Source organism: Hypanus sabinus, chromosome 17 (assembly GCF_030144855.1).
Source record: "Hypanus sabinus isolate sHypSab1 chromosome 17, sHypSab1.hap1, whole genome shotgun sequence".
In the NCBI taxonomy this organism is placed as follows: domain Eukaryota; kingdom Metazoa; phylum Chordata; class Chondrichthyes; order Myliobatiformes; family Dasyatidae; genus Hypanus; species Hypanus sabinus.
In genome coordinates this window covers 3,754,404-3,776,063 of record NC_082722.1, presented here as the reverse complement: position 1 = coordinate 3,776,063, position 21,660 = coordinate 3,754,404, and the positions used below count along the sequence as shown (strand labels likewise).

General features: G+C 42.0%; 1 protein-coding gene across 4 annotated transcripts in view; it reads left to right on the top strand.

The window, feature by feature from the left end:
• hydin (HYDIN axonemal central pair apparatus protein) overlaps nt 1-21,660 on the top strand; it is a 1,146,554-nt gene that overhangs the window by 719,361 nt on the left and 405,533 nt on the right. For all 4 annotated transcript variants that reach the window (XM_059992477.1, XM_059992476.1, XM_059992474.1 and 1 more), the window contains 3 exons: nt 13,967-14,131; nt 16,549-16,719; nt 19,451-19,644. In XM_059992477.1, the coding sequence (XP_059848460.1) occupies nt 13,967-14,131; nt 16,549-16,719; nt 19,451-19,644 (530 nt within the window). The remainder of the gene's footprint in view (nt 1-13,966; nt 14,132-16,548; nt 16,720-19,450; nt 19,645-21,660) is intronic.

The following is a 21,660-nucleotide window of genomic DNA, read 5'->3' as shown; positions in this document are numbered from 1 at the left end:
ATAGGGAAGGTTAGGACAGCTCCTTACATTGAGATCCTAAATTGAAGAAAGGCCAATTTGGATGTCATCAGAAAGGATTTGGCAGGCATAGAATAAGGTAGGTAGTTTTTAGCAAAGGGGTACTTGAGGGGCATAAGAAATGGAAGAGAATACTCAAGATGTAAATCAGGAGGGCTGAAAGAAGGCATGAGGTTACCATGGCAGACAAAGTGAAGGGGAATTCCAAAGGTTTCTACAGATGTATGAAGAGCTTAAGGACGGCGAGGGACAAAATTGGTCCACTTGAAGATCAACGTAGTCATCACAGTCTAGACAGATGACGGAAATCTTAAAAGGAATTTTTTTCATCTGTATTTTTGCTGCCACAAAACAACAAATTTCATGACAAGTGTCAGTAATATTTAACCTGATTCTGATTTCAATTCTGATTTGATACTCAGGAGGTGGACACAAGGCCTATAGAGCTGAAACAAAAGAATAAAGAAGTTAGTGATCATATCTGGATTACAGAACAGGAAGTCCTTGCAGTCTAAGGGATATCAGGGTGGATAAGTCTCCAGGGCCTGATAAAGTGTTCCTTGAATCCTGTGGGGAAACTCGTGCAGAAATTGCAGGAACCATGGCTGAAATACTTAAAACATCCTTGGCCACAGATGAGGTGGCAGAGATCCGGAGTGTCCATTGTTCTGTAACTCAAAAAACATTCTAAGAATAAGCCAGGAAATCATAGGCCAGTAAACCTGATGTCAGTCAAGTCAAGTCACTTTTATTGTCATTTCGACCATAAATGCTATGTACAATACATAGTAAAAATGAGACAATGTTTTTCAGGACCATGGTGTTACATGACACAGTACAAAAACTAGACTGAACTATGTAAAAAACAACACAGTGAAAAGAAAGAAAACACACAACTACACTAGATTACAGACCTACCCAGGACTGCATAAAGTGCACAAAACAGTGCAGGCATTACAATAAGTAATAAACAGGACTATAGGGCAATGTGTCAGTCCAGGTCCTGGGTATTGAGGAGTCTGATAGCTTGGGGAAGAAACTGTTACATAGTCTGGTTGTGAGAGCCCAAATGCTTTGGTGCCTTTTCCCAATCGTGGATAAATCATTGGAAGGTATTCTAAGGAACAGAATATAGAAATATTTGGACAGGCAGACAAGTCCTGATAGGAACAGTCAATGTGGCTTTGTGCATAGTAGGACAAGCTTAATCAATCTTCTAGAACCTTTTGATGCAGTTACTAGGAATGTTGATGTAGGAAAGGGATGGATGTTGTTTCTATGGATTTAGTAAGGCATTTGACAATGTCCCTCAGGGGAGGTTGGTCAAGAAGGCACAGTTGCTTGGTATTCAAGATTAGGTAATAAACTGGATTAAACATTGGCTTTGTGGGAGAAGTCAGAGAGTGGTAGTAGATGGTTGCCTCTCTGACTGGAGGCCTGAGACTAATGGAGTGCCACAGGGATCATTGCTGGGTTCATTGTTGTTTGTGAGCTATATTGTAGGGTAACATAATTGATGGAAATGTACAGAATTCACAACCAGCAACATTGATTTGGGGTTTCACTTCAAGAGGCTGGTCTAATGTGATGATGTAATTATGTAAAGGATTTTTAGTGTGTTTCGTGTTCAGTTTTTCAGTTGTGTTCAGTTCAATAAATGAGTTGCTAGAGTTTTTCTGAAACATAAAATGCCTCTACCATTTTACTTGTGAAAACCTACATTGGTGACTCCAATGCTCTAGGACGATTCCAGAGTTATTCAACATGTCAGCCAATACAGCTTTGAAGCTACTGGAGTTTTTGGGAGCAAAATGCGTTACTTGGTTTGTACAAGCCTAACGCTCAATTCATGCTTCAAAAAATCTCTGCCAGCAACATCAAATACTTTTAAGTAGTAGCATCACTCAGCAACTCCATGGTTGTGAGAGTGGTGGGTCTACTAGAACACCCATCTGAATACAGTAAGTACCGGTCACTGAAAACTCATCTTTTACAGGCTTTTAGACTATCAGTGTCTGAGTGCCCCAAACAGTCACTCTTCTTGCCCGGTCGTGGGAATGGTAAGTCTTTGGAGCTAATGGATCACATGCCATATGCTGTCACTTCTGAGAAATCACCTTATATATTTAAGGAACTCTTCATGCAGCAAAAGCATGATCAAGTTCACATAGCCCTCATTAAGGCACCTATGATGGACTATAGGGAGCTTGCTAAAATGGCTGACAGCCTACACTCATCCAGGGAGTGGTGCATTGTTCGCCCTCATTTCCCTCCCTCAATAAGCACAAACAGCAAGGGCCCAACATAAGGACACCGGCCACTGTGAAACAGCTGACACTGGACCTGTGTTTTTGCCATGCTCGTTTTGGTAGGAAGGCTATGAAGTGCCACCCACCTTGCAACTTCAACAGCGCCAGTGCATCAAGACATCAAAGGTCTGTGAGCACCGTGGGTTACAGCTGTCATGGTACGGTTGATGCTTTCTATGTGATAAGGGTGATCAAGTCAGTGTGCTGCCAGAATTGCCTATTGACAAGAGGCAGAACCTAGCTGAAGGCTGCAAATGTCAGCAGGATCCAGACTTCCAGGACATGATGAATGACATTTTGCTGAGTAGGCAGTGTTACACATGGGACTTTGTCCAAGCTAAATTGGTTAGTCCTCTGCTCGGTGAAAATTTTAAGTTGATTATAAGAACTGTTGGCTCGTGGATGTCAAAGGCTTTGGGTCGTTATCCTGCTGTCTCAGTAAGTTCTCCATAATGACTCTGTCAAGCAGATGCACCATCGCATGTGAATTTACTCAAGTGCTGTGTGAATTCCCAAACCCCACCAAGCCCACATTCTCCACTACAGTCACAAAATATCGAGACAAGCACCATATTTCCTGGCCTGGAAATCTATGCCCACGGGCATAGAGTGGACCCAGAAAAGTTGGCTACCGTGGTGGAGTTTGCCAACATGGAGAGACTTGGATTCGTACAGTGGTTGAATAGCCCCTGGGCTTCACCCCTCCACATGGTCCCTAAGTTCGATGGTGGTTTCCGTCCATGTGGCAATTACCAACGATTTAATGAGGTCACAACCCCTGATCGTTACCCGGTCTCACACATACAAGACTTTTCAGCACGTTTAGCTGGGAAGTTAATTTTTTCCAAAGTTGATCTAGTTAAGGGCTGCCATCAGGTGCCTGTGTCCTTGAAGGACATTCCCAAAACAGCTGTGCTAACCCCATTTGGCCCCTTTGAGTTTCTGCACATGCTGCTTTGGCTGAAAAATGCAGCAAAGACTTTCCAGTGGCTGATGGATGCTCCATTAAAAGACTTAGATTTTCTTTTTGTTTACTGAATGATGTACGTGTCATCAGTGCATCCAAATCTGAACACGTATACCATCTCTCTACACTTTTTGAGTGCTTAAGCCAACATGGGTTGACTATTAACCCTGCGAAATTGCAGTTTGTTTCGTCAACCATTGACTTTCTCGGCCATTGCATCTCTGCAGAAGAAGTGATATGTACATGATACAACACTGGTATAATCGACAGACAATCTGGTCACTGAAAGTAAAATTAGGAGATTGTCTAGTTCCTCTCCTGTCTATTTCTCTCCTTCTGGATTCTTTAGCTCCTGTGTAAGTTATGGCAAGGCTCAGGAACAGGGTAGGCAATGGGGTTATTATTTCAGCTTGCTGGTGGTCTGTGCAATTGCAGTTCATTGACAGATGGCTTTTATTTTATGCATAATACAAGGGTGTTCATTCGGTGCCCACCAGTATCCTAAGGCATTCTGTCACTAGAGAGCTGCTTTTTGCCAGTTGAGATACCCAGATGCAGGTGGCATGGCACAATGACCACTCCAGAATTATAGTGTGATGACTACTATCAGGATAGAGGGTCATGGACAGCTTGATTACTTTCCTCTGGTTCTACCAACTGCTTTCCGCTGCTAGAGCAATGTGACACAAATTCAACTGTGAAACTTGCAGTCATGCTGCACTGTGTTTGATCTGTCTGCTGCTGTCCAGCAAGAGAGAGCAAATGTCTCTGCCTCTATCTCTTTCTCTGTCTATACCTCTATCTCTATCTTTATCTATCTCTTTCTCTGTCTCTGCCTCTATCTCTATCTTTATCAACACACAAAATGTTGGAGGAACTCAGCAGGCTGAGCAGCATCTATGGAAAAGAGTACAGTCGACATTTTGGGCAAGACACTTCAGCTGGAAAGGTTCATAGGGGAGAATGAGGAGGTGATAGACAGGAGCTATAGGGTAGTAGTCAACCCCAGGGTGCAGCAGACAGATAACTGGGTGACTGGCGGGAGAAGGAGAGGAAATGCATTGCCCATGCAGAGTACACATGTGGCCATTACCCTCAGTACAATGTACACTCCTTTAGATATAATTGAGGAGAATTATCTACTGGGAGAGCTATGGTGACCAGGTCTCTTGCATTGAATCTGGTGCTGTGGCTCAGAAGAGCAGAGATGTGAAGGGGACTGCAGGGTTGATAGGAGATTCCTTAGTCAGAGAAACAGAGATGAGGTTGTGTGGGTATTATAGAGAATCTCCCTGCTGTCAGGATCAAGGGTGTCTTAGATTGTGTCCATGGCATTCTCAAGGGCAAGGGTGACAGCTAGATCTTGGTACATATTGGCACCAATGACATAGGGAGACAATGTAAGGATGTCCTGAAGAGAGCTGGGTAGAAAGCTGAGAAACAGAATCAGGGTAGTAATCTCTGGAATGCTGCCTGTGCCACACAACAGTGAGAGTAAGAATAGGACGATTTGGCAGGTGAATACGTGGCTGACAAGCTAGTGCGGGGCAGGGTTTCAGATTTCTGGATCATTGGGATCTCTTCTGGGGAAGGTGTGCCATGTACAAAAGGGACAAGTTACCCCTGAACCCAAGGGGCTCCAATGTCCTGGCAGACAGGTAGGCTAGAGTTGTTCGGATGGGTTTAGACTAATTTGACAGGTGGATGGGAACTGGAGTGATGGTGCTGAAGATGAGGTAGTTGGTTACAGACAGACACAATGTGTAGTGAGACTTCCAGCAAGGAGAGGCTGATGATAGGGAAAAATTGCAGTCAGCATGATGAGTTGCAACATAAAAGGCAGGCAGAATTGAAAAGAATGTATACAGAACTGAAGGTGTTATTTGGAAAGTGTGCAGTATGCGAAATAAGGTTGCTGAACTTGTTGCTCAATTACAGAATGACATGTATGATATTGTGGGCATCACTGACCCGTAGCTGAAAGAAGATTATAGCTGAGAGCTCAATGGCCAAGGATACACATTGTATCAAATAGACAGGCTGGAAGTCAGAGGCGGTGCTGTTACTCTGTTGGTAAGAAAAAATGAAATCAAATGATTAGAAAGAGGTTACATAGGGTCAGAGGTGTTGAATCATTGTAGATAGAGGGAGTTTTATTCAGACTCCCAAACAGTAGTGAAGGTGTGGTCTACAAGTTGTAGCAGGAGATAGAAAATGCATACCAAAAGGGCAATGTTACAATAGTCATGGGGAATTTCAATATGCAGGTAGATTGGGAAAATCAGGCTTGTGTTGGATCCCAAGAGTAGTTATTTCTTGAATGCCTACGAGATGGTTTATTAGGTCAGCTGGTGGTTGAGCCCACCAGAGAATCAGCTATTCTGGATTGGATGTTGTGCAATCAATCAGAATTAATTAAATCCTTCAGGTAAAAGAACCCTGAGGAGAGAGTGATTGATTTATGAAAGAAATTCACCCTGAAATTTGAGAAGGAGAAGCTAAAGTCAGATGTATCAGTATTACAGTAGAGTAAAGGGAATTACAGAGGCAAGAGAGAGGAGTTATCCAGAATTGATTGGAAAAGAACACTGGCAGGGATGATAGCAGAGCAACAATGGCTTGAATTTCTGGAAACCAATCAGAAGACAGAGGATATATACATCCCAAAGAAGGAGAAGTATTCTAAAGGCAAGGCATATCATAGAGCAGCAATTAGTGGGAAGTTTGAGGATTGAAAAGTTTTAAAATCCAACAGGAAGTAAATAAAAAAAGTCATTAAGAAAGTAAAGATGGAATACAAATGTAAACTAGCCAATAATATTAAAGAAGATACCAAAAGGTTTTTCAGATACATGAAGTGTAAAAGGGAGGCAAGAGTGGATATCAGCCCGCTTGAAGATGATGCTGGAGATGTAGTAATGGAAGACAAGGAAATGACAGATGAATTGAATAAGCCATTTTCATTGGTATTCCCCGTGAAAGACACTAGCAGTGAAAGTTCCAGATGTCAGGGGTCATGAAATATGTGAAGTTGCCATAAGTAGAGAGAAGGTTCTTGGAAGACTGTAAGGTTTGAAGGTGGCCTGGATCAGATGGTGTACACCACAATGTTCTGAAAGAGGTGGCTGAAGAGATTGTGGAGGCATTAATAATGATATTTCAAGAATCACGAGACTCTGGAATGTTTCTGGAAGACTAGAACATTGCAAATGTCATGCCACTCTTCAAGAAAGGAGAGAGGCAGAAGAAAGGAAACTATTGGCTAGTTAATGTGACCTCAGTGGTTAGGAAGATGTTGGATTTGATTGCTAAGGCTGTGGTTTTGCAGTACTTGGAAGCACATGAAAATATAGGCTGTTGTCAGCATGTTTTCCTCTAGTGAAAAATCTTGCCGAACAAATCTGTTGGAATTCTTTGAAGAAATAACAAGCAAGATAGAAAAAGGAGAATTAGTTGATGTTCTGTGTTTGGATTTTCAGAAAACCTTTGACCAGGTGCCATACATGAGGCTACATAATAAGCTATGATCCCATGGTATTGCTGGTTGGCAGGAGGCAAAATGTGGGAATAAATGGAGCCTTTTCTGGTTGACTGCCAGTGGCTAGTGGCGTTCCATTGGGGTCTGTTTTGGGATGAATTATTTTTACCTTATATGTCAATGATTTGGATGATGAAATTGATGGTTTTGTTGCTAAGTTTGTAGACAATATGAAAATAGGTGGTGGGGCAAGTAGTTCTGAGGAAATAGAGAAGCTACAGGAGGACTTAGATTAGAGAATGGGCAAATAAATGACATGGAATACAATGTTGTACTTTACTAGAAGAAATGAAAGGGTTAACTGTTTTCAAGATGGAGAGAAAATAACAAAATCTGAGGCCCAATTGGAATTTATAAAGCACTGGTGAGGCCTGACATAGACTATTGTGAGCAGTTTTGTGTCCATTATCTTGGAAAGGATGCACTGAAACTGGAGAAGGTTCAAAAGAGTTTCACAAAAATGATTCCAGGATAACGTGGCTTGTAATATGAAGAGCGTTTGATGGCTCTGGGCCTGTATTCACTAGAATTCAGAAGAGTGAAGGGTGACCTCATTGAAACCTATCAAATGGTGAAAGTAGATGTGAAGAGAAAGTTCCCTATGGTGGGAGAGTCTAAAACCAGAGGACACAGCCTCTGAATAGAGGGGCATCATTTTAGAATGGAGATGATGAGGAATTTCTTGGGCCAAAGAATGGTGAATCTGTGGAATTTGTTGTCACAGGCAGCTGCGGATGCCTAGCCTTTATGTATATTTAAGGCTAAAGGAGATAGATTATTGATTGGTCATGTCAGGAAGGGATATAGGGGGAATGCAGGAGATTGAGGCTGAGAGGAAAAATGGATCAGCCATGATGAAATGGTGGAGTAGACTCAGATGGGCCAAATGGCCTAATTCTGCTCCAATATCTTATGGTCTTACCTCAGAGCCTTTCCACCATCTCCAAGGCACAAATCAGAAGCATGATAGAGACTGTAGATACTGTAACTTGGAGCAAGAAAATACAAACACCTGGACCAACTCAGCAGATCAGTCGGCATCTATAGAGGCAAAGCAGTAGTCGATGTTTTGGCTAGTTAGGATGCAGGGTCTCAACCCAAAAGATTGACTAAGTCTTTGCCAGCACAGAGTCTGAACTGCTAAGTTCCTCCACCCAATATCTGAAGCAACACTCTTTGCCTGTCTTGATCCGCATCATCCAGAATAAAGCAGCCTGCTCGACTCTCACCTCCAGAAGTGCACAGAACAGTTATTCCCTCCATTGGTGGTGCACGGATTGTCTTCCAAATGAGGTGTAGTTACTCACACTGCCCACTCCAATTGTAAATCCTCAGTGTTACCACTAGAAAAGGTATGGTTAGCAGGTCACCCACCACCTGAACTCTGAACTCCCAGCCTGGTCATTCTCTATTCACCCCTTAGGAGGAAGATAGGAAATCAGAATCAAGGACAGCTTCTACCCTGCTGTTATTAGACTTTTGAACAGAACATTCATATCCTAAAAGGTGAAGTCTGGATCTTCCAATCTACCTCTCTGTGGCCCTTATACTTCATTTGTCTATGTGCATGGTAGTTTAACTGTACATTATATTCTGCAGTGCTTGCTATCTTAGCATCTTATTGTAATTGTGTGTGGAACGATTTACCTGGATAGCATACAAAGCTTTTCACTGTATCTCAGTACAGATCCTGGAAAGGTGTAATAATAACAGAGTTGTTGTGATGGGAGATTTTAATTTCCCAAATATCGATTGGCATCTCCCAAGAGCGAGGGGTTTCGATGGGGTGGAGTTTGTTAGGTGTGTTCAGGAAGGTTTCTTGACACAGTATGTAGATAAACCTACAAGAGAAGAGGCTGTACTTGATTTGGTATTGGGAAATGAACCTGGTCAGGTGTCAGATCTCATAGTGGGAGAGCATTTTGAAGATAGTGATCATAATTCTATCTCCTTTACAATAGTATTGGAGAGAGATAGGAACAGACAAGTTAGAAAAGCGTTTAATTGGAGTAAGGGGAATTATGAGGCTATCAGGCAGGAAATTGGAGGCTTAAATTGGAAACAGATGTTCTCAGGGAAAAGTATGGAAGAAATGTGGCAAATATTCAGGGGATATTTGTGTAGAGCTCTGTATAGGTACATTCCAGTGAGACAGGGAAGTTATGGTAGGGTACAGGAACCAGGGTGAACAAAGGCTGTAGTAAATCTTGTCAAGAAGAAAAGAAAAGCTTACAAAAGGTTCAGAGAGATAGGTAATATTAGAGATCTAGAAGATTATAAGGCCAACAGGAAGGAGCTTAAGAAGGAAATTAGGAGAGCCAGAAGGGGCCATGAGAAGGCCTTGATGGGCAGAATTAAGGAAAACCCCAAGGTATTCTACAAGTATGTGAAGAGCAAGAGGATAAGATGTGAAAGAATAGGAGCAATCAAGTGTGATAGTGGAAAAGTATGTATGGAACTAGAGGAGATAGCTGAGATACTTAATGAATACTTCAGTATTCACTATGGAAAAGGTACTTGCCAATTGTAGTGCTGACTTGCCATGGACTGAAAAGCTTGAGAATATAGATATTAAGAAAGAGGATGAGCTGGAGCTTTTGGAAAGCATCAAGTTGGATAAGTCGCTGGGACTGGATGAGATGTACCCCAGGCTACTGTGAGAGGTGAGGGAGGAGATTGCTGTGCCTCTGGCGATGATCTTTGCATCATCAATGGGGACGGGAGAAGTTCCCGAGGATTAGAGGGTTACGGATGTTGTTCCCTTATTCAAGAAATGGAGTAGCGATAGCCCAGGAAATTATAGACCAGTGAGTCTTACCTCAGTGGTTGGTAGGTTGATGGAGAAGATCCTGAGAGGCAGGATTTATGAACATTTGGAGAGGCATGATATGATTAGGAATAGTACTATTGCTTGGTCAAAGGCAGGTCGTTCCTTATGAGCCTGATTCAATTTTTTGAGGATGTGACTAAACACATTGATGAAGGAAGAGCAGTAGATGTAGTATATATGGATTTCAGCAAGGCATTTGATAAGGTACCCCATGCAAGGCTTATTGAGAAAGTAGGAAGACATGAGATCCAAGGGGACATTTCTTCATGGATCCAGAACTGGCTTGCCCACAGAAGGCAAAGAGTGGTTGTAGACGGGTCATATTATGCATGGAGGTTGGTGACCAGTAGAGTGCCTCAGGGATCTGTTCTGGGACCCTTACTCCGTGATTTTTATAAATGACCTGGATGAGCAAGTGGAGGGATGGATTAGTAAGTTTGCTGATGACATAAAGGTTGGAGGTGTTGTGGATAGTGTGGAGGGCTGTCAGAGGTTACAGCAGGACATTGATAGGATACAAAATTGGGCTGAGAAGTTGCAGATGGAGTTCAACCCAGATAATTGTGAAGTGGTTCATTTTGGTAGTTCAGATACGATGGCAGAATATAGTATAAATGGTAAGACTCTTGGCAGTGTGGAGGATCAGAGGGATCTTGGGGTCCGTGTCCATAGGACGCTCAAAGCAGCTGCGCAGGTTGACTCTGTAGTTAAGAAGGCGTATGGTGCATTGGCCTTCATCAATCGTGGAATTGAATTTAGGAGCCGCGAGGTAATGTTGCAGCTATATAGGAGCCTGGTCAGACCCCACTTGGAGTACTGTGCTCAGTTCTGGTTGCCTCACTACAGGAAGGATGTGGAAGCCATAGAAGGGGCGCAGAGGAGATTTACAAGGATGTTGCCTGGATTGGGGAGCATGCCTTATGAGAATAGATTGAGTGAACTCAGCCTTTTCTCCTTGGAGCAAAGAAAACTGAGAGGTGACCTGATAGAGGTGTACAAGATGATGAGAGGCATTGATTGTGTGGATAGTCAGAGGCTTTTTCTCAGGGCTGAAATGGTTGCCACACGAGGACACAGGTTTAAGGTGCTGGGGAGCAGGTACAGAGGAGATGCCAGAGTTAAGTTTTTTTTTATAAACTTTTTTATTGAGTTTTCAAATAATTACAGAAATAAAAGAAATGATATGAAAAAAAATATATATACCCTTCCCCCCCTTAACCCCTCCCCCCCAACATCCCTATATAAAAATAAAGAAAGAAAGGAAAAAAAAAGAAAGAGTGCCTGGATATCGGAAGATCCCCACATGCTCCATGGAGTTCGTAATAACTTTATTTATCTATTTCCCCAAATAACTAATTATTTCATCTTTGGAGCACCTATATATTTAATCCTGTCTTTTGTAAATAAGGGTGCCAAATTTTCAAAAATGTTTCATATTTATCTCTTAAATTGTAAGTATTTTTTTCAAGTGGAATACAACCATAAATTTCCTTCTTCCAACGATCTATACTTAAGTATGTATCCGATTTCCAAGTAACTGCAATAGCCTTTTTGGCTACTGCCAGTGCAATTTTTATGAATTCTTTCTGATATTTATTTAGTTTGAGTTTTGGTTTTATCCCTTCAATATCACCTAGTAAGAGTAATATTGGATTATGAGGAAGTTGTGTTCCTGTAATTTGTTCCAGTAAAAGTCTTAAATTTGTCCAAAAATCTTTACTAGCAAAGAGATCTTTAATTCAAAATAGACTTATTCCTTTTACAATGGACAATCAACTTTTATATAATTGGTTTTGAAAAGGGATTTGATATATAGGAGATTGTTTTGAAGGAGGTATATTAATGTCATTTGATCAATTAAAGAGTAAATATAAAGTATCAAATAACACTTTATTTTGTTACATTCAACTAAGGGCTTATTTAAGAGAAAAATTAGGTCAAACAATGTTATTGCCGAAATCTAATGAAATAGAAATTTTAATTCAAGTTTTTTACTCAGAGAGTGGTGAGTGCGTGGAACGGGCTGCCGGCAATGGTGGTAGAAACGGATACGATAGGGTCTTTTAAGAGACTTTTGGATAGGTACATGGAGCTTAGTAAAATAGAGGGCTATGGATAAGCCTAGTAATTTCTGAGATAGGGACGTGTTTGGCACAACTTTGTGGGCCAAAGGGCCTGTATTGTGCTGTAGGTTTTCTATGTTTCTATTTGACAATGATAAACCACTTCCAACTTGAACTCTTCTCCAAGTTTCACACTGTTCTGATTTGGAAATATATCACCAGTCTTTCACTAATCCTGGGTCTTCCACCCGAAAAACACTGCGGAAGCCCCTTCATTCGAAAGACTGCGGCATTTTAAGTTGGAGACCATTCCTATCTCCTCAAGGATATGTAGGGAGAGACAATAAACATTAACTTTACAATAAAGCCCAGATTTTGAAAAATAAGCAAATATGGCAAAACTTCATTCTGTGCAATCACAGCAAGCAATCAGGAGTCATCTGTCTTTCCTACTGCCAAACAGATAGTCAGCAAAAAAGCTGAAGAGACAATGATATAGCAGGCAGTGTATGCACATTGTAAGATATTGTTGTGAAGCTTCCAAGCCTACTAATAACAGTGGTGAAGCAATAGTTGTTGAATAGTACTCTTGCTTATTGATTAGTCCTTGATAGGTTGTGATGATAGAACGGTTCTATTTAGGCAGTTTTTGCGACATAAAGGTTCAATGATACATTCTATTATCAATGTATGCAAAATATAACTCTGGATTTAGCCATAAAAATACAGAAAACCATAGAAGTATTGAAAGGAAGACATCAGTTACCTCCAACCCCTCCCTCGCACAAGAACTAACAGGTCACCCAAACCCGCAGCCTGCCATTTGGCATCAAGAAAGAAAGCACAAGAACATGAGAAAAACGTAGAACTGAAAGAGGTGAATATGAACTACAGTCTAATCCATAAATCTTAGAATGTTGATAACATCTCAGAGAGCATCGGGACCCCACAATTCCTCCGAGGGCAGCACTTGAACCAGCAGCCCCTCGGAGGGAAGCATCGTGAACCAGAACATACAGTATAGCATATTGTGTCATTGACTCTGATTGCACATGAGAATTATAAACTTTTTACACTACTCCAGGTCCCTTACATCAAGACATAGCATTCAGCTCCTTGTCTATTTGGTTCTGGTCATTCAAAAAGAGTTGATAGTCCTCTTGACCCCTGGGCACAGTGTATTTCCTTTTCTTCACGCTTTCACTCAGGGTATTCATTTCATCATCAGAAAACTCAGTATTGGGAGAACAACAACACACACAAAATGCTGGTGGAACACAGCAGGCCAGGCAGCATCTATAGGGAGAAGCGCTGTCAACGTTTCGGGCCGAGACGCTTCATCAGGACTAACTGAAAGGAAAGATAGTAAGAGATTTGAAAGTAGTGGGGGGAGGGGGAAATGTGAAATGATAGGAGTAGACTGGAGGGGGTGAGATGAAGTCAATGTTATCCCATTCAAGTTCCCATTCTGATATGTCTATCCATGGCCTCCTCTACTGTCAAAATGAATCCAAACTCAGGTTGGAGGAACAACACCTTATATACCGGCTGGGTAGCCTCCAATCTGATGGCATGAACATTGACTTCTCTAACTTCTGTTAATGCCCCTCCTCCCCTTCTTACCCCATCCCTGACATATTTAGTTGTTTGCCTGTTCTCCATCTCCCTCTGGTGCTCCCCCCACCTTTCTTTCTCCTGAGGCCTCCCGTCCCATGATCCTTTCCCTTCTCCAGCTCTGAATCACCTTTCGCCAAACACCTTTCTAGTTCTTAGCTTCATCCCACCCCCTCCAGTCTTCTATCATTTTGCATTTCCCCCTCCCCCGACTACTTTCAAATCTCTTACTATCTTTCCTTTCGGTTAGTCCTGACGAAGGGTCTCCGCCTGAAACGTCGACAGCGCTTCTCCCTATAGATACTGCCTGGCCCACTGTGTTCCACCAGCATTTTGTGTGTGTTGTTGTTTGAATTTCCAGCATCTGCAGATTTCCTGGTGTTTACCCAGTATTGGGAGGATTTGTTAATCTTACCCTGTGATCTCTGTGGTCTTCCTTGAGAATTAATGAATTTAACTTTTACCAACTCTTTCCCTTCTGTTAATTAGAAGTAGGAAAGGAATAGTATTATGTCAAAGTCAGTGGGCAAGATCTATTTGTATTTCTCATAAAAGAGTTTCATGTAGATCTAAGGAAGAAATGAAGATGAAGAAATTAATTAGTAAAAGTTTATGTGTGTATTGCAGGTGAGAAGCCGGAACCTACTATTAGTGTTGGTGTTGGAGAACTGGAAGCCACCCCTGTATCCATGGCTCTGGGCAGATACCTTGGACTGGACTTGTCTCCTGAGGCATGTGGTGCCCGGAACCGTAGAGGCATTGCCTTCATTGTACATGGAACTCCTTGCTCAGGTATGACTTGTAAATAGGGAAAGGTGATAGAGGTTCAGATAAACATGACAGTAATTGAAGTTTGGAAACATTGAATTATTGTGACTTAGTCACAGGATGCCTCTGTATAAGCAACAGTGATATTAATGGCTTCACAGCCAGTGTCCCAAGGTTAGATTCACATTCAGAGTCAGATTATTCTCATTCAGAAACCACAAATGCAATGCAGTTAAAAAATGAGACAATGTTCCTCCAGAATGATATCACAAAAGCACATGACAAAACAGACTACACCAGAAAATCCACATAACGTTTAGCAAACCCCAATCCAGAGTCCGGAGAGGCTGCTGCATATTAACATGGCGCTACCGTCTAGCGCATTCCCCGGAAAGGAGCTCCAAATCCACCGGACAAAACAAGACCAAAAACTAAAGCTACACGACCTGCACAAAACCGCATAGTTACAATATATAGTTACAACAGTGCAAACAATAGCATATTTGATAAAAAAAACAGACTATGGGCACAGTAAAAATAGTCCGAAGATGTTAAAGGACTATAAGTTCAAAAGAAATCACCACACAGTTTCCACAAGTCCCCAGAGTCCCAACAGACTCGCCATCCCATGCTGACGGCAGAAGGGAATACCCCCGCTATGGACTTCCACGGTGCCGCCCAACTCAGCCTCGCAGACGCAGCACACACCAAAAGCGACCTGACCGCAGCAGACTCCGAGTCTGTCGAACCTCCGAGCCGACGACCATCCCCTCCGGCACAGCTTCTCCGAGCACCATCCTCTGCCGAGCGTATTAAGACAGCCCCGCCAATGGCCTTCGGCAGCGCGACCCTGCGGACTGGGGACCTGTTCTTCCCAGCAGAGTCCCGGACCTCACAGCAGCAGCAGCAACGAAGAAGGTCCTCCTGGAGATTTCCCGATGTTCCTCCGTTCTCCCACATCTGTTATCAATCGATTATGATTGTGCATGGCACCCCACTTCACAAATAATAGATAATCAGCTCTGGAGTGACCCCTGCAAGCTGCGTCGTGCTGCCATCTTGGAAAAAAAAAGGATGTTGCTATAGCAAGGATCAAGGATCAACTTTTTTCACCATATTCATTTATAGTACATGTATTAGGAATTTACTGTGGTGTGTTGGTGCTTCATGTAATAAAAAACAACATTCTACAATTATAGGAATAAAGAATTATATAAAAATTAAGCTGGGAGATTAAGTACAGATATGGAATAAATGTACATAATACATAAATATCATAATGTATTTACAATGTAAACAACATTATAAAAAAGTGGTCTATAGTGTTTACAATGGAGTGCAGTGACAGAGGTATTAGATAAAAGGGGGTGTGGGGTGGGGGCTAACTAGAATGGTCGATCAGATTAACTGCCTAGGGAAAGAAACATTTCTGATGGTGTGAAAATATTGTTGAAATAATACTGTACATGCCATGGAAAATCGTCTTCGGCCTTGTATGTGGAAAAGACTTTAAACGAAGAGTCTAGGCCTTCCTCAGTGAGCCCTATCAATGAGTTACTATCGATCAGGAACAGGCTGTGGCATTGAGATGGGGTGTTGGAACCTGGGTCTTTTTCCTGGCTGCCCTCTTCCACCGGTACAATCATTACCTAAGGGGGATTGTGCCTGCTGCCATTGCCCAGCTACCTCTCCAAGCCAAGCTGCTCCTCAACATTCTTCTGGGAAATGGTGAGATTAATGAGTAGGTTTTCTCACACAGCTTTGCCCAGATCACACAGTCGAATCCCCAGTACCAATAACACTGAGCACTATATGTCACATCATCTAGAGATCCAGAGTACACCTCCCACATGAGCCGGCCTCTGTCCTCTCAGAAACATATTTTTAGCCCTTTATACCACAATTAAGTGTTTCAGTGTTCTGCAAAACAGATATTTCTGCTCAATATGCCTGGGTGTTACTAAGAGGACAGAACCTGTTGGGTGTCCCTTGTACATCCCTTTTGCATGTGGTTGGTTTTCATGGGACAATCAAACCTCTGAGTGCTGGCTAGAAGGGCCAAATGGCCTACTCCTGCACCTATTGTCTATTGTCCAAAGCTAGCTCCGTGATAACAAATAATCTCACCAAGAAATAACAATGTCCACTGACAGTTTCCAGCTGAAGTTTTTGGATAGCAATCAGAAGCAGCTACATTGGCTGAAACTTCTCCTCCCTCATCTTGAGGCACTAAGACGAATTGCAATTGCTTCACTTTTCATCAGTTTATGAATATTGGCAGAGACTGAGTGCTGAGAGCTTGGCATCCCAGTGGATTCAGTGCCTTCCTCACACAACTTTTACGAATTTGATATAGGGATTTATAACATACATGTTTAATCTGAGACCACTTCTTTTCCTATCTGTGATGTTGCATGATGTTCTGTTTCATGTTTATACAGGAAAAACAACAACTGCCATCTTCCTTGCAAACCACTATCAAGTTGCCTACTTAACCGTAGACTCCATTGTACAGGAAGCAGTTTCAAGTGGCACCTCATCAGTAGCTTTGCAGGCTCAGGAATTATATGCCAAAGCTACTCTGGAGCAGATGCTAAAGGAGAATGAAGAGGGTAATGCATATGATAATTTCAACATCTTTATTTTGATCATTTTCTCAAGAGTCTCATAGTAGCATCTAATCTCCCTCAGCCAGTTCAGGCTGAGCACGTTTACTGAAATTTCTGCACATTCACCCATGGCCACGCCTTGCCTGTAGAAGATCCCCATGGACTTCTCTTTCTCCATTCCAAACTGAATCTTTGTCATCCATTTGGATAACTTTTGACTTGTTTGTTTCATCCCCAAATTACTGATGACTGATCAATATATTGTTTAAAGGAAATTGTTTAGGGCTGGTGATTTTCTCCAGGTCTGCATTTTTTGACATTTATTGCCCTTTCCTAATTGCCCTTGTAAAGGTGATGGTGAAGGTGCTCTCGTACTATCATAGAGCTAGGGACAATGATCAAGAGCTAGGGTCAATGAAGGCTTTAGACCTATATCTTAGACCCAGTGACAACTAGGATTAGTGTATAACCTAAAGAGAAATAAGTGGCAAGCTGTAATGTCTCCACATGCCTGCGGCCATGTCCTTGGTACAGTGGTTCTGAATTAGTAGTGGTTGCCAAAGTAGACATGAATGTCAACCTCAGCCGTTGCTGAAGGGAGTAAGTGTTCAGTCTGGTGGACGAGATACAAATCAAAGGGAGTGCTTTGTTTAGGGCCTCTGTTCGTACAGTTGAGGGGCATTTTTTAAAATCATACTGCTGATTTAAGCTCTATTGTAGGGTGACAGAGTTGGACAGCACAGAAACAGACCCTTAACCTCCTCACTGACCATTTTGTCCATCTATACTAATCTCATTTAGTCTCACTGGGTCCAAATCTCTACACTCATGACTGTGTGGCTAAGCACAGCCCATACACATCTATCAGTTCACAAATTACATTACAGTTGTTGATAGAATCTCAAACAATGACGAAGCATTGTACCAGAGTAAGATGGCATGTGGCATTGTTGTTGCAACAGCAACCTTGCACTTCTTGTCAGCAAGACCAAGGAATTAATTGTGAACTTCAGCAAGGGGAAGTTGGGAGAAGACACAGTAGTCTTCATTGACGTGGTGAAAAGGCTGAGCAGCTTCACCTAGGTGTCAATAACCTGGAGGATCTGGGAGGCATGCCAATGGAGAGTATTCTGACTGCTGGCATCTAGAGGCTCCAGTGTATGGGATCACAAAAGACTGTAGACTCAGCCAACTCCATTATGGGCAAAACCCTGCCTATCATTGAGGCGGTGCCTCAGGAAGGCGGCATCCCTCATTAGGGACTCTCATCATCCGGGATGCGCTCTTTCCTTATTACTACTATTGGGCAGGAGGTACAGGAACCTGAAGACTCACCTTCAGCAATTCAGAAACAGCTTCTCTCTCTCCACTATGGGCTTTCTGAATAATGATTATAGTTCTGATATCCATATATAACTTTACTATTTAAGGGCTTGTCTTAATAGTGAAAAGACTTTGGGGAGCCCCACTCAGACTATCCAGCTTCAGCCTTGCTTTTATAGGCATAGTGCTTTATGGTTAATCTGACTGTGTTTAGTCAATACTATACACCGGGATAGTAATGATGGGATGCCAGCTATGGGAATGGCATTAAATATCAAGAGAAATGGTTACAGCCCCCCTGTAGAAGATCTTCTTTAGCTGGCAACTTCAGCAGTGTCCAGAGTTCATGCTTTGGTTTCTGAAAAACACTGAAGGTGACATTACAGAGGCTTACACAATCATGAGAGGCATAGATTATATTTATCCAAAACTGGAGGGCATAGTTTTGAGAAAGGGAAGGTTTAGAGGAGATCTGAGAGGTAAATTTTTCACATATAGGACAGAGGATATATGAACGAGCTTCTAAATGAGGTAGTAGAAGTGAATACAATTACAATGTTTAAATATTTGGACAGGTACATGAATGGGAAAGGTTTAGGCAGATATGGCAAAATGTAGACAAGTGGGATTAGCTTAGATGTGCTGAATTGGGCTGAAGGACTTGTTTCTGTGCTGCATAATGCTATAATTAATAAAATAAATTGGTGTGATTGTAGGATTAGTGAATGTGCAGGTGTCCCCCCACTTTACAAAATTTCACTTTACGCCACTTCACTTTTACGAAAGACTTACATTAGTACCTGTTTTCGCTAACCGAAAGAAATCCGAAGAGGATTTTTGCTTTTACGAAAAAGGCCCGCTTTGAACTTGTGTTTACCCTGAGAAGGACTACCATGACCGTGAAGCCTTGCACGGGCAGGTGTGTACGCATGCATGTACGTGCCAATTTTTTCTACAAATTGGTTTTGGCTGAATCTTCCTGATTCTGATAAATGAAACTACAGTGCAAATATGTTATTTCTACTTTATATAGGCTATGTATTTATCATATTCCTACTTTTACTATATGTTTGTGTTATTTTAGGTTTTCTGTGCTATTTGGTATGATTTGGCGGGTTACTTTTTGGGTCTGGGAATGCACAAACATTTTTCCCGTATAAATGAATGGTAGTTGCTTCTTCGCTTTACAACATTTCGGCTTACAAATGGTTTCATAGGAACGCTCTGCTTTTGGATAGTGGAGGAGCCCTGTACTCTGTGACTGTGTAACTGTTGTAACTAAACTGGACAATGGGAAGATTCAATGAAAATTTATCTCACAATGTATTAATCTTCCTGCAAGCTTTGTGCAGTAACTGAGGAATTTTCCGGCCTCTGTACTGTGCTTTCAATGTGGTGTCTCATTCCACAGCACATCAGGAAGGATCCACACAGCTGGGAGGCATCAACCCTGATGCAGTAATCAAGCAAGCACCTAACAGCAGCCCAGTCTCTGAAGTCAAACCTGCATCAGCAGCAGCCAATGCCCAGACAAAGACCAGCCAAGTCACCTCAAGGACAAGCCACATTATACCAAAACAGCAAACTGACTACATGACTTCACAGGTAGTGTTCAAAACAACTTCAGCTGAAGCTTCAAATATTCCTCTCCCCACCCCCAGTAAACAGTGATCAGCTCACTGAGTTCCTCCAGCAAAGTGTTTTTTGTTGTTGTGAGCTATTTGTCCTAACTCATTTGAGATGATCAGAGGTAAGATCTTTTTTTCAAGTTAATCAGTTTTATTAACCTTAAAACCGATATTTTACACTTGGCACAGAGTGTAAAAATTATACACTTTCACCTAGTGAAAGAGCATACAGCTGCGAAGTCACAAACTACATCTAGGAATATGTGAACTCTCTTAATCATCACATGCTTGTAGAATTTAACCAGTAGAATCTCATAGTCAAAACTGACAAAGTCAGAGTTGAGTTGATTGTCCTATCCACAGCTGCAATGAAAAACTTACTTGCAGCAGTAGCACAGGCACAGAGGACCTGATACATAACATACACAAGAAATAAGCATAAATTATGTAAGAATGAAGACAATTAGAGCAAAACAATACAAAAAAGGAAAAATAGTAAAATTACCAAATAAAAACAAAATATACCTGAGCAGAGAGCAGTTAAATTGCAGAGAATTCCATAAAAATATTGTAAAATGCCATCAGGTTCATAAAGATCTTTTATGGATGAAAATCTGAATTCATCTGTTTTTATTGGATGTAGATTATCATGGCCATGATTATTCTTGGCAATTTTTTCTGCCTAAGTACATTCTTCTGGACAGTGTTTTTACAAGACAGGTGACCACAGCCATTATCAATACAGAGATGTCTACCTGACCTCAGTGGTCACATAACCAGGTTATATATAAACCAGGGCAGGTATAACCATAACCAGGTTTTGAGATATGCCCCGGTTGCTCATATGGCCATCTACCACCTGCTCCCATGACTTCACATGACCGCAGTTGGGGGCCTAAACAGGTACACTTTGCCCAAGACTGACCTGCAGGCTGGCAGAGGGAAGGAGCACCTTACACCTCCTTCGGTGGAGTCATATCGCCACACTGCCACCCACTCTGAACTTCACTGGTTTATAATCCCATGATAATGTAATTGAGTCAAAACTGCAGTCACTAACAGTTGAAGGGTGGTTAGATCTGGGCACTGAAAGCTACCTGTGGTGCATCATCTATATCTTGTCCTTGAATAAAAAATGGCATTGCCATTCCAGCTTTAAAAAGGGATCTGACCCTTCAATCATCTGATGGGATCAGAAACACACTGAGTGCTGGCTGTAGATGTGCAGGAGTGGGGTGCAGGCTGTGCTGTTTGCACACTCATACCTGCATCTCAAACTCCTATAGCTGTCACTGGTTTGGTTCAGATTCTTACTGTCAGGCCTGTTCCCTTGTGGCTTGTACAGCTTCACATGAGCGCTTTCAGCTGAACTGAGCTCTCAGCCTCGTCTGCATGCAAAAGACCCAGAGTGCTCAGACTGAATTACTATTGAGCTGATGTTTGCGTTTAGGGCTAATTTACAGATAACAATTTAGCTCAGTGGTTTATTCAGGTTACACTTAAAAGTTCTAGCTATTCATCTTTTATAAAAAGATTTAGCTTCCATGTACAGTAGGTGGGTTGGGCCAAGAGGTAAGACAAAAAAATATTCAACATCCTTTTCCCTCAACTTATAGATTTGCTGTTTGATTGGCTTGATGTGCATAGATAGGGTAGTAACAGTTTACAGGAAGGCTTGTACTCTCGAGCAAATTGCAGTCATCGAGTCAGGCAGCATGTGTGGAGGGCTGGACCCTTTATAAGGACTGGAAAGAGAGTGGGTAGAGGCCAGAATAACAACGTTGGGGGAGTGGATGGAGTACAAATGGGAAGGGTAGAGTACTGAGGCTTGTATTCTTACTATTAACTGACTGAAGATCTTTTACTCATGAAAACTGGAAATCCTCAGCCTTAGGAATCTTGGTGAGACAGAAGAGGTGAGGAGGGCTTTGTTCCACTTCTCCTGTGAGTCAGAAAGAGGACGCTATTTATTGATTATTTAGATATTGCATGA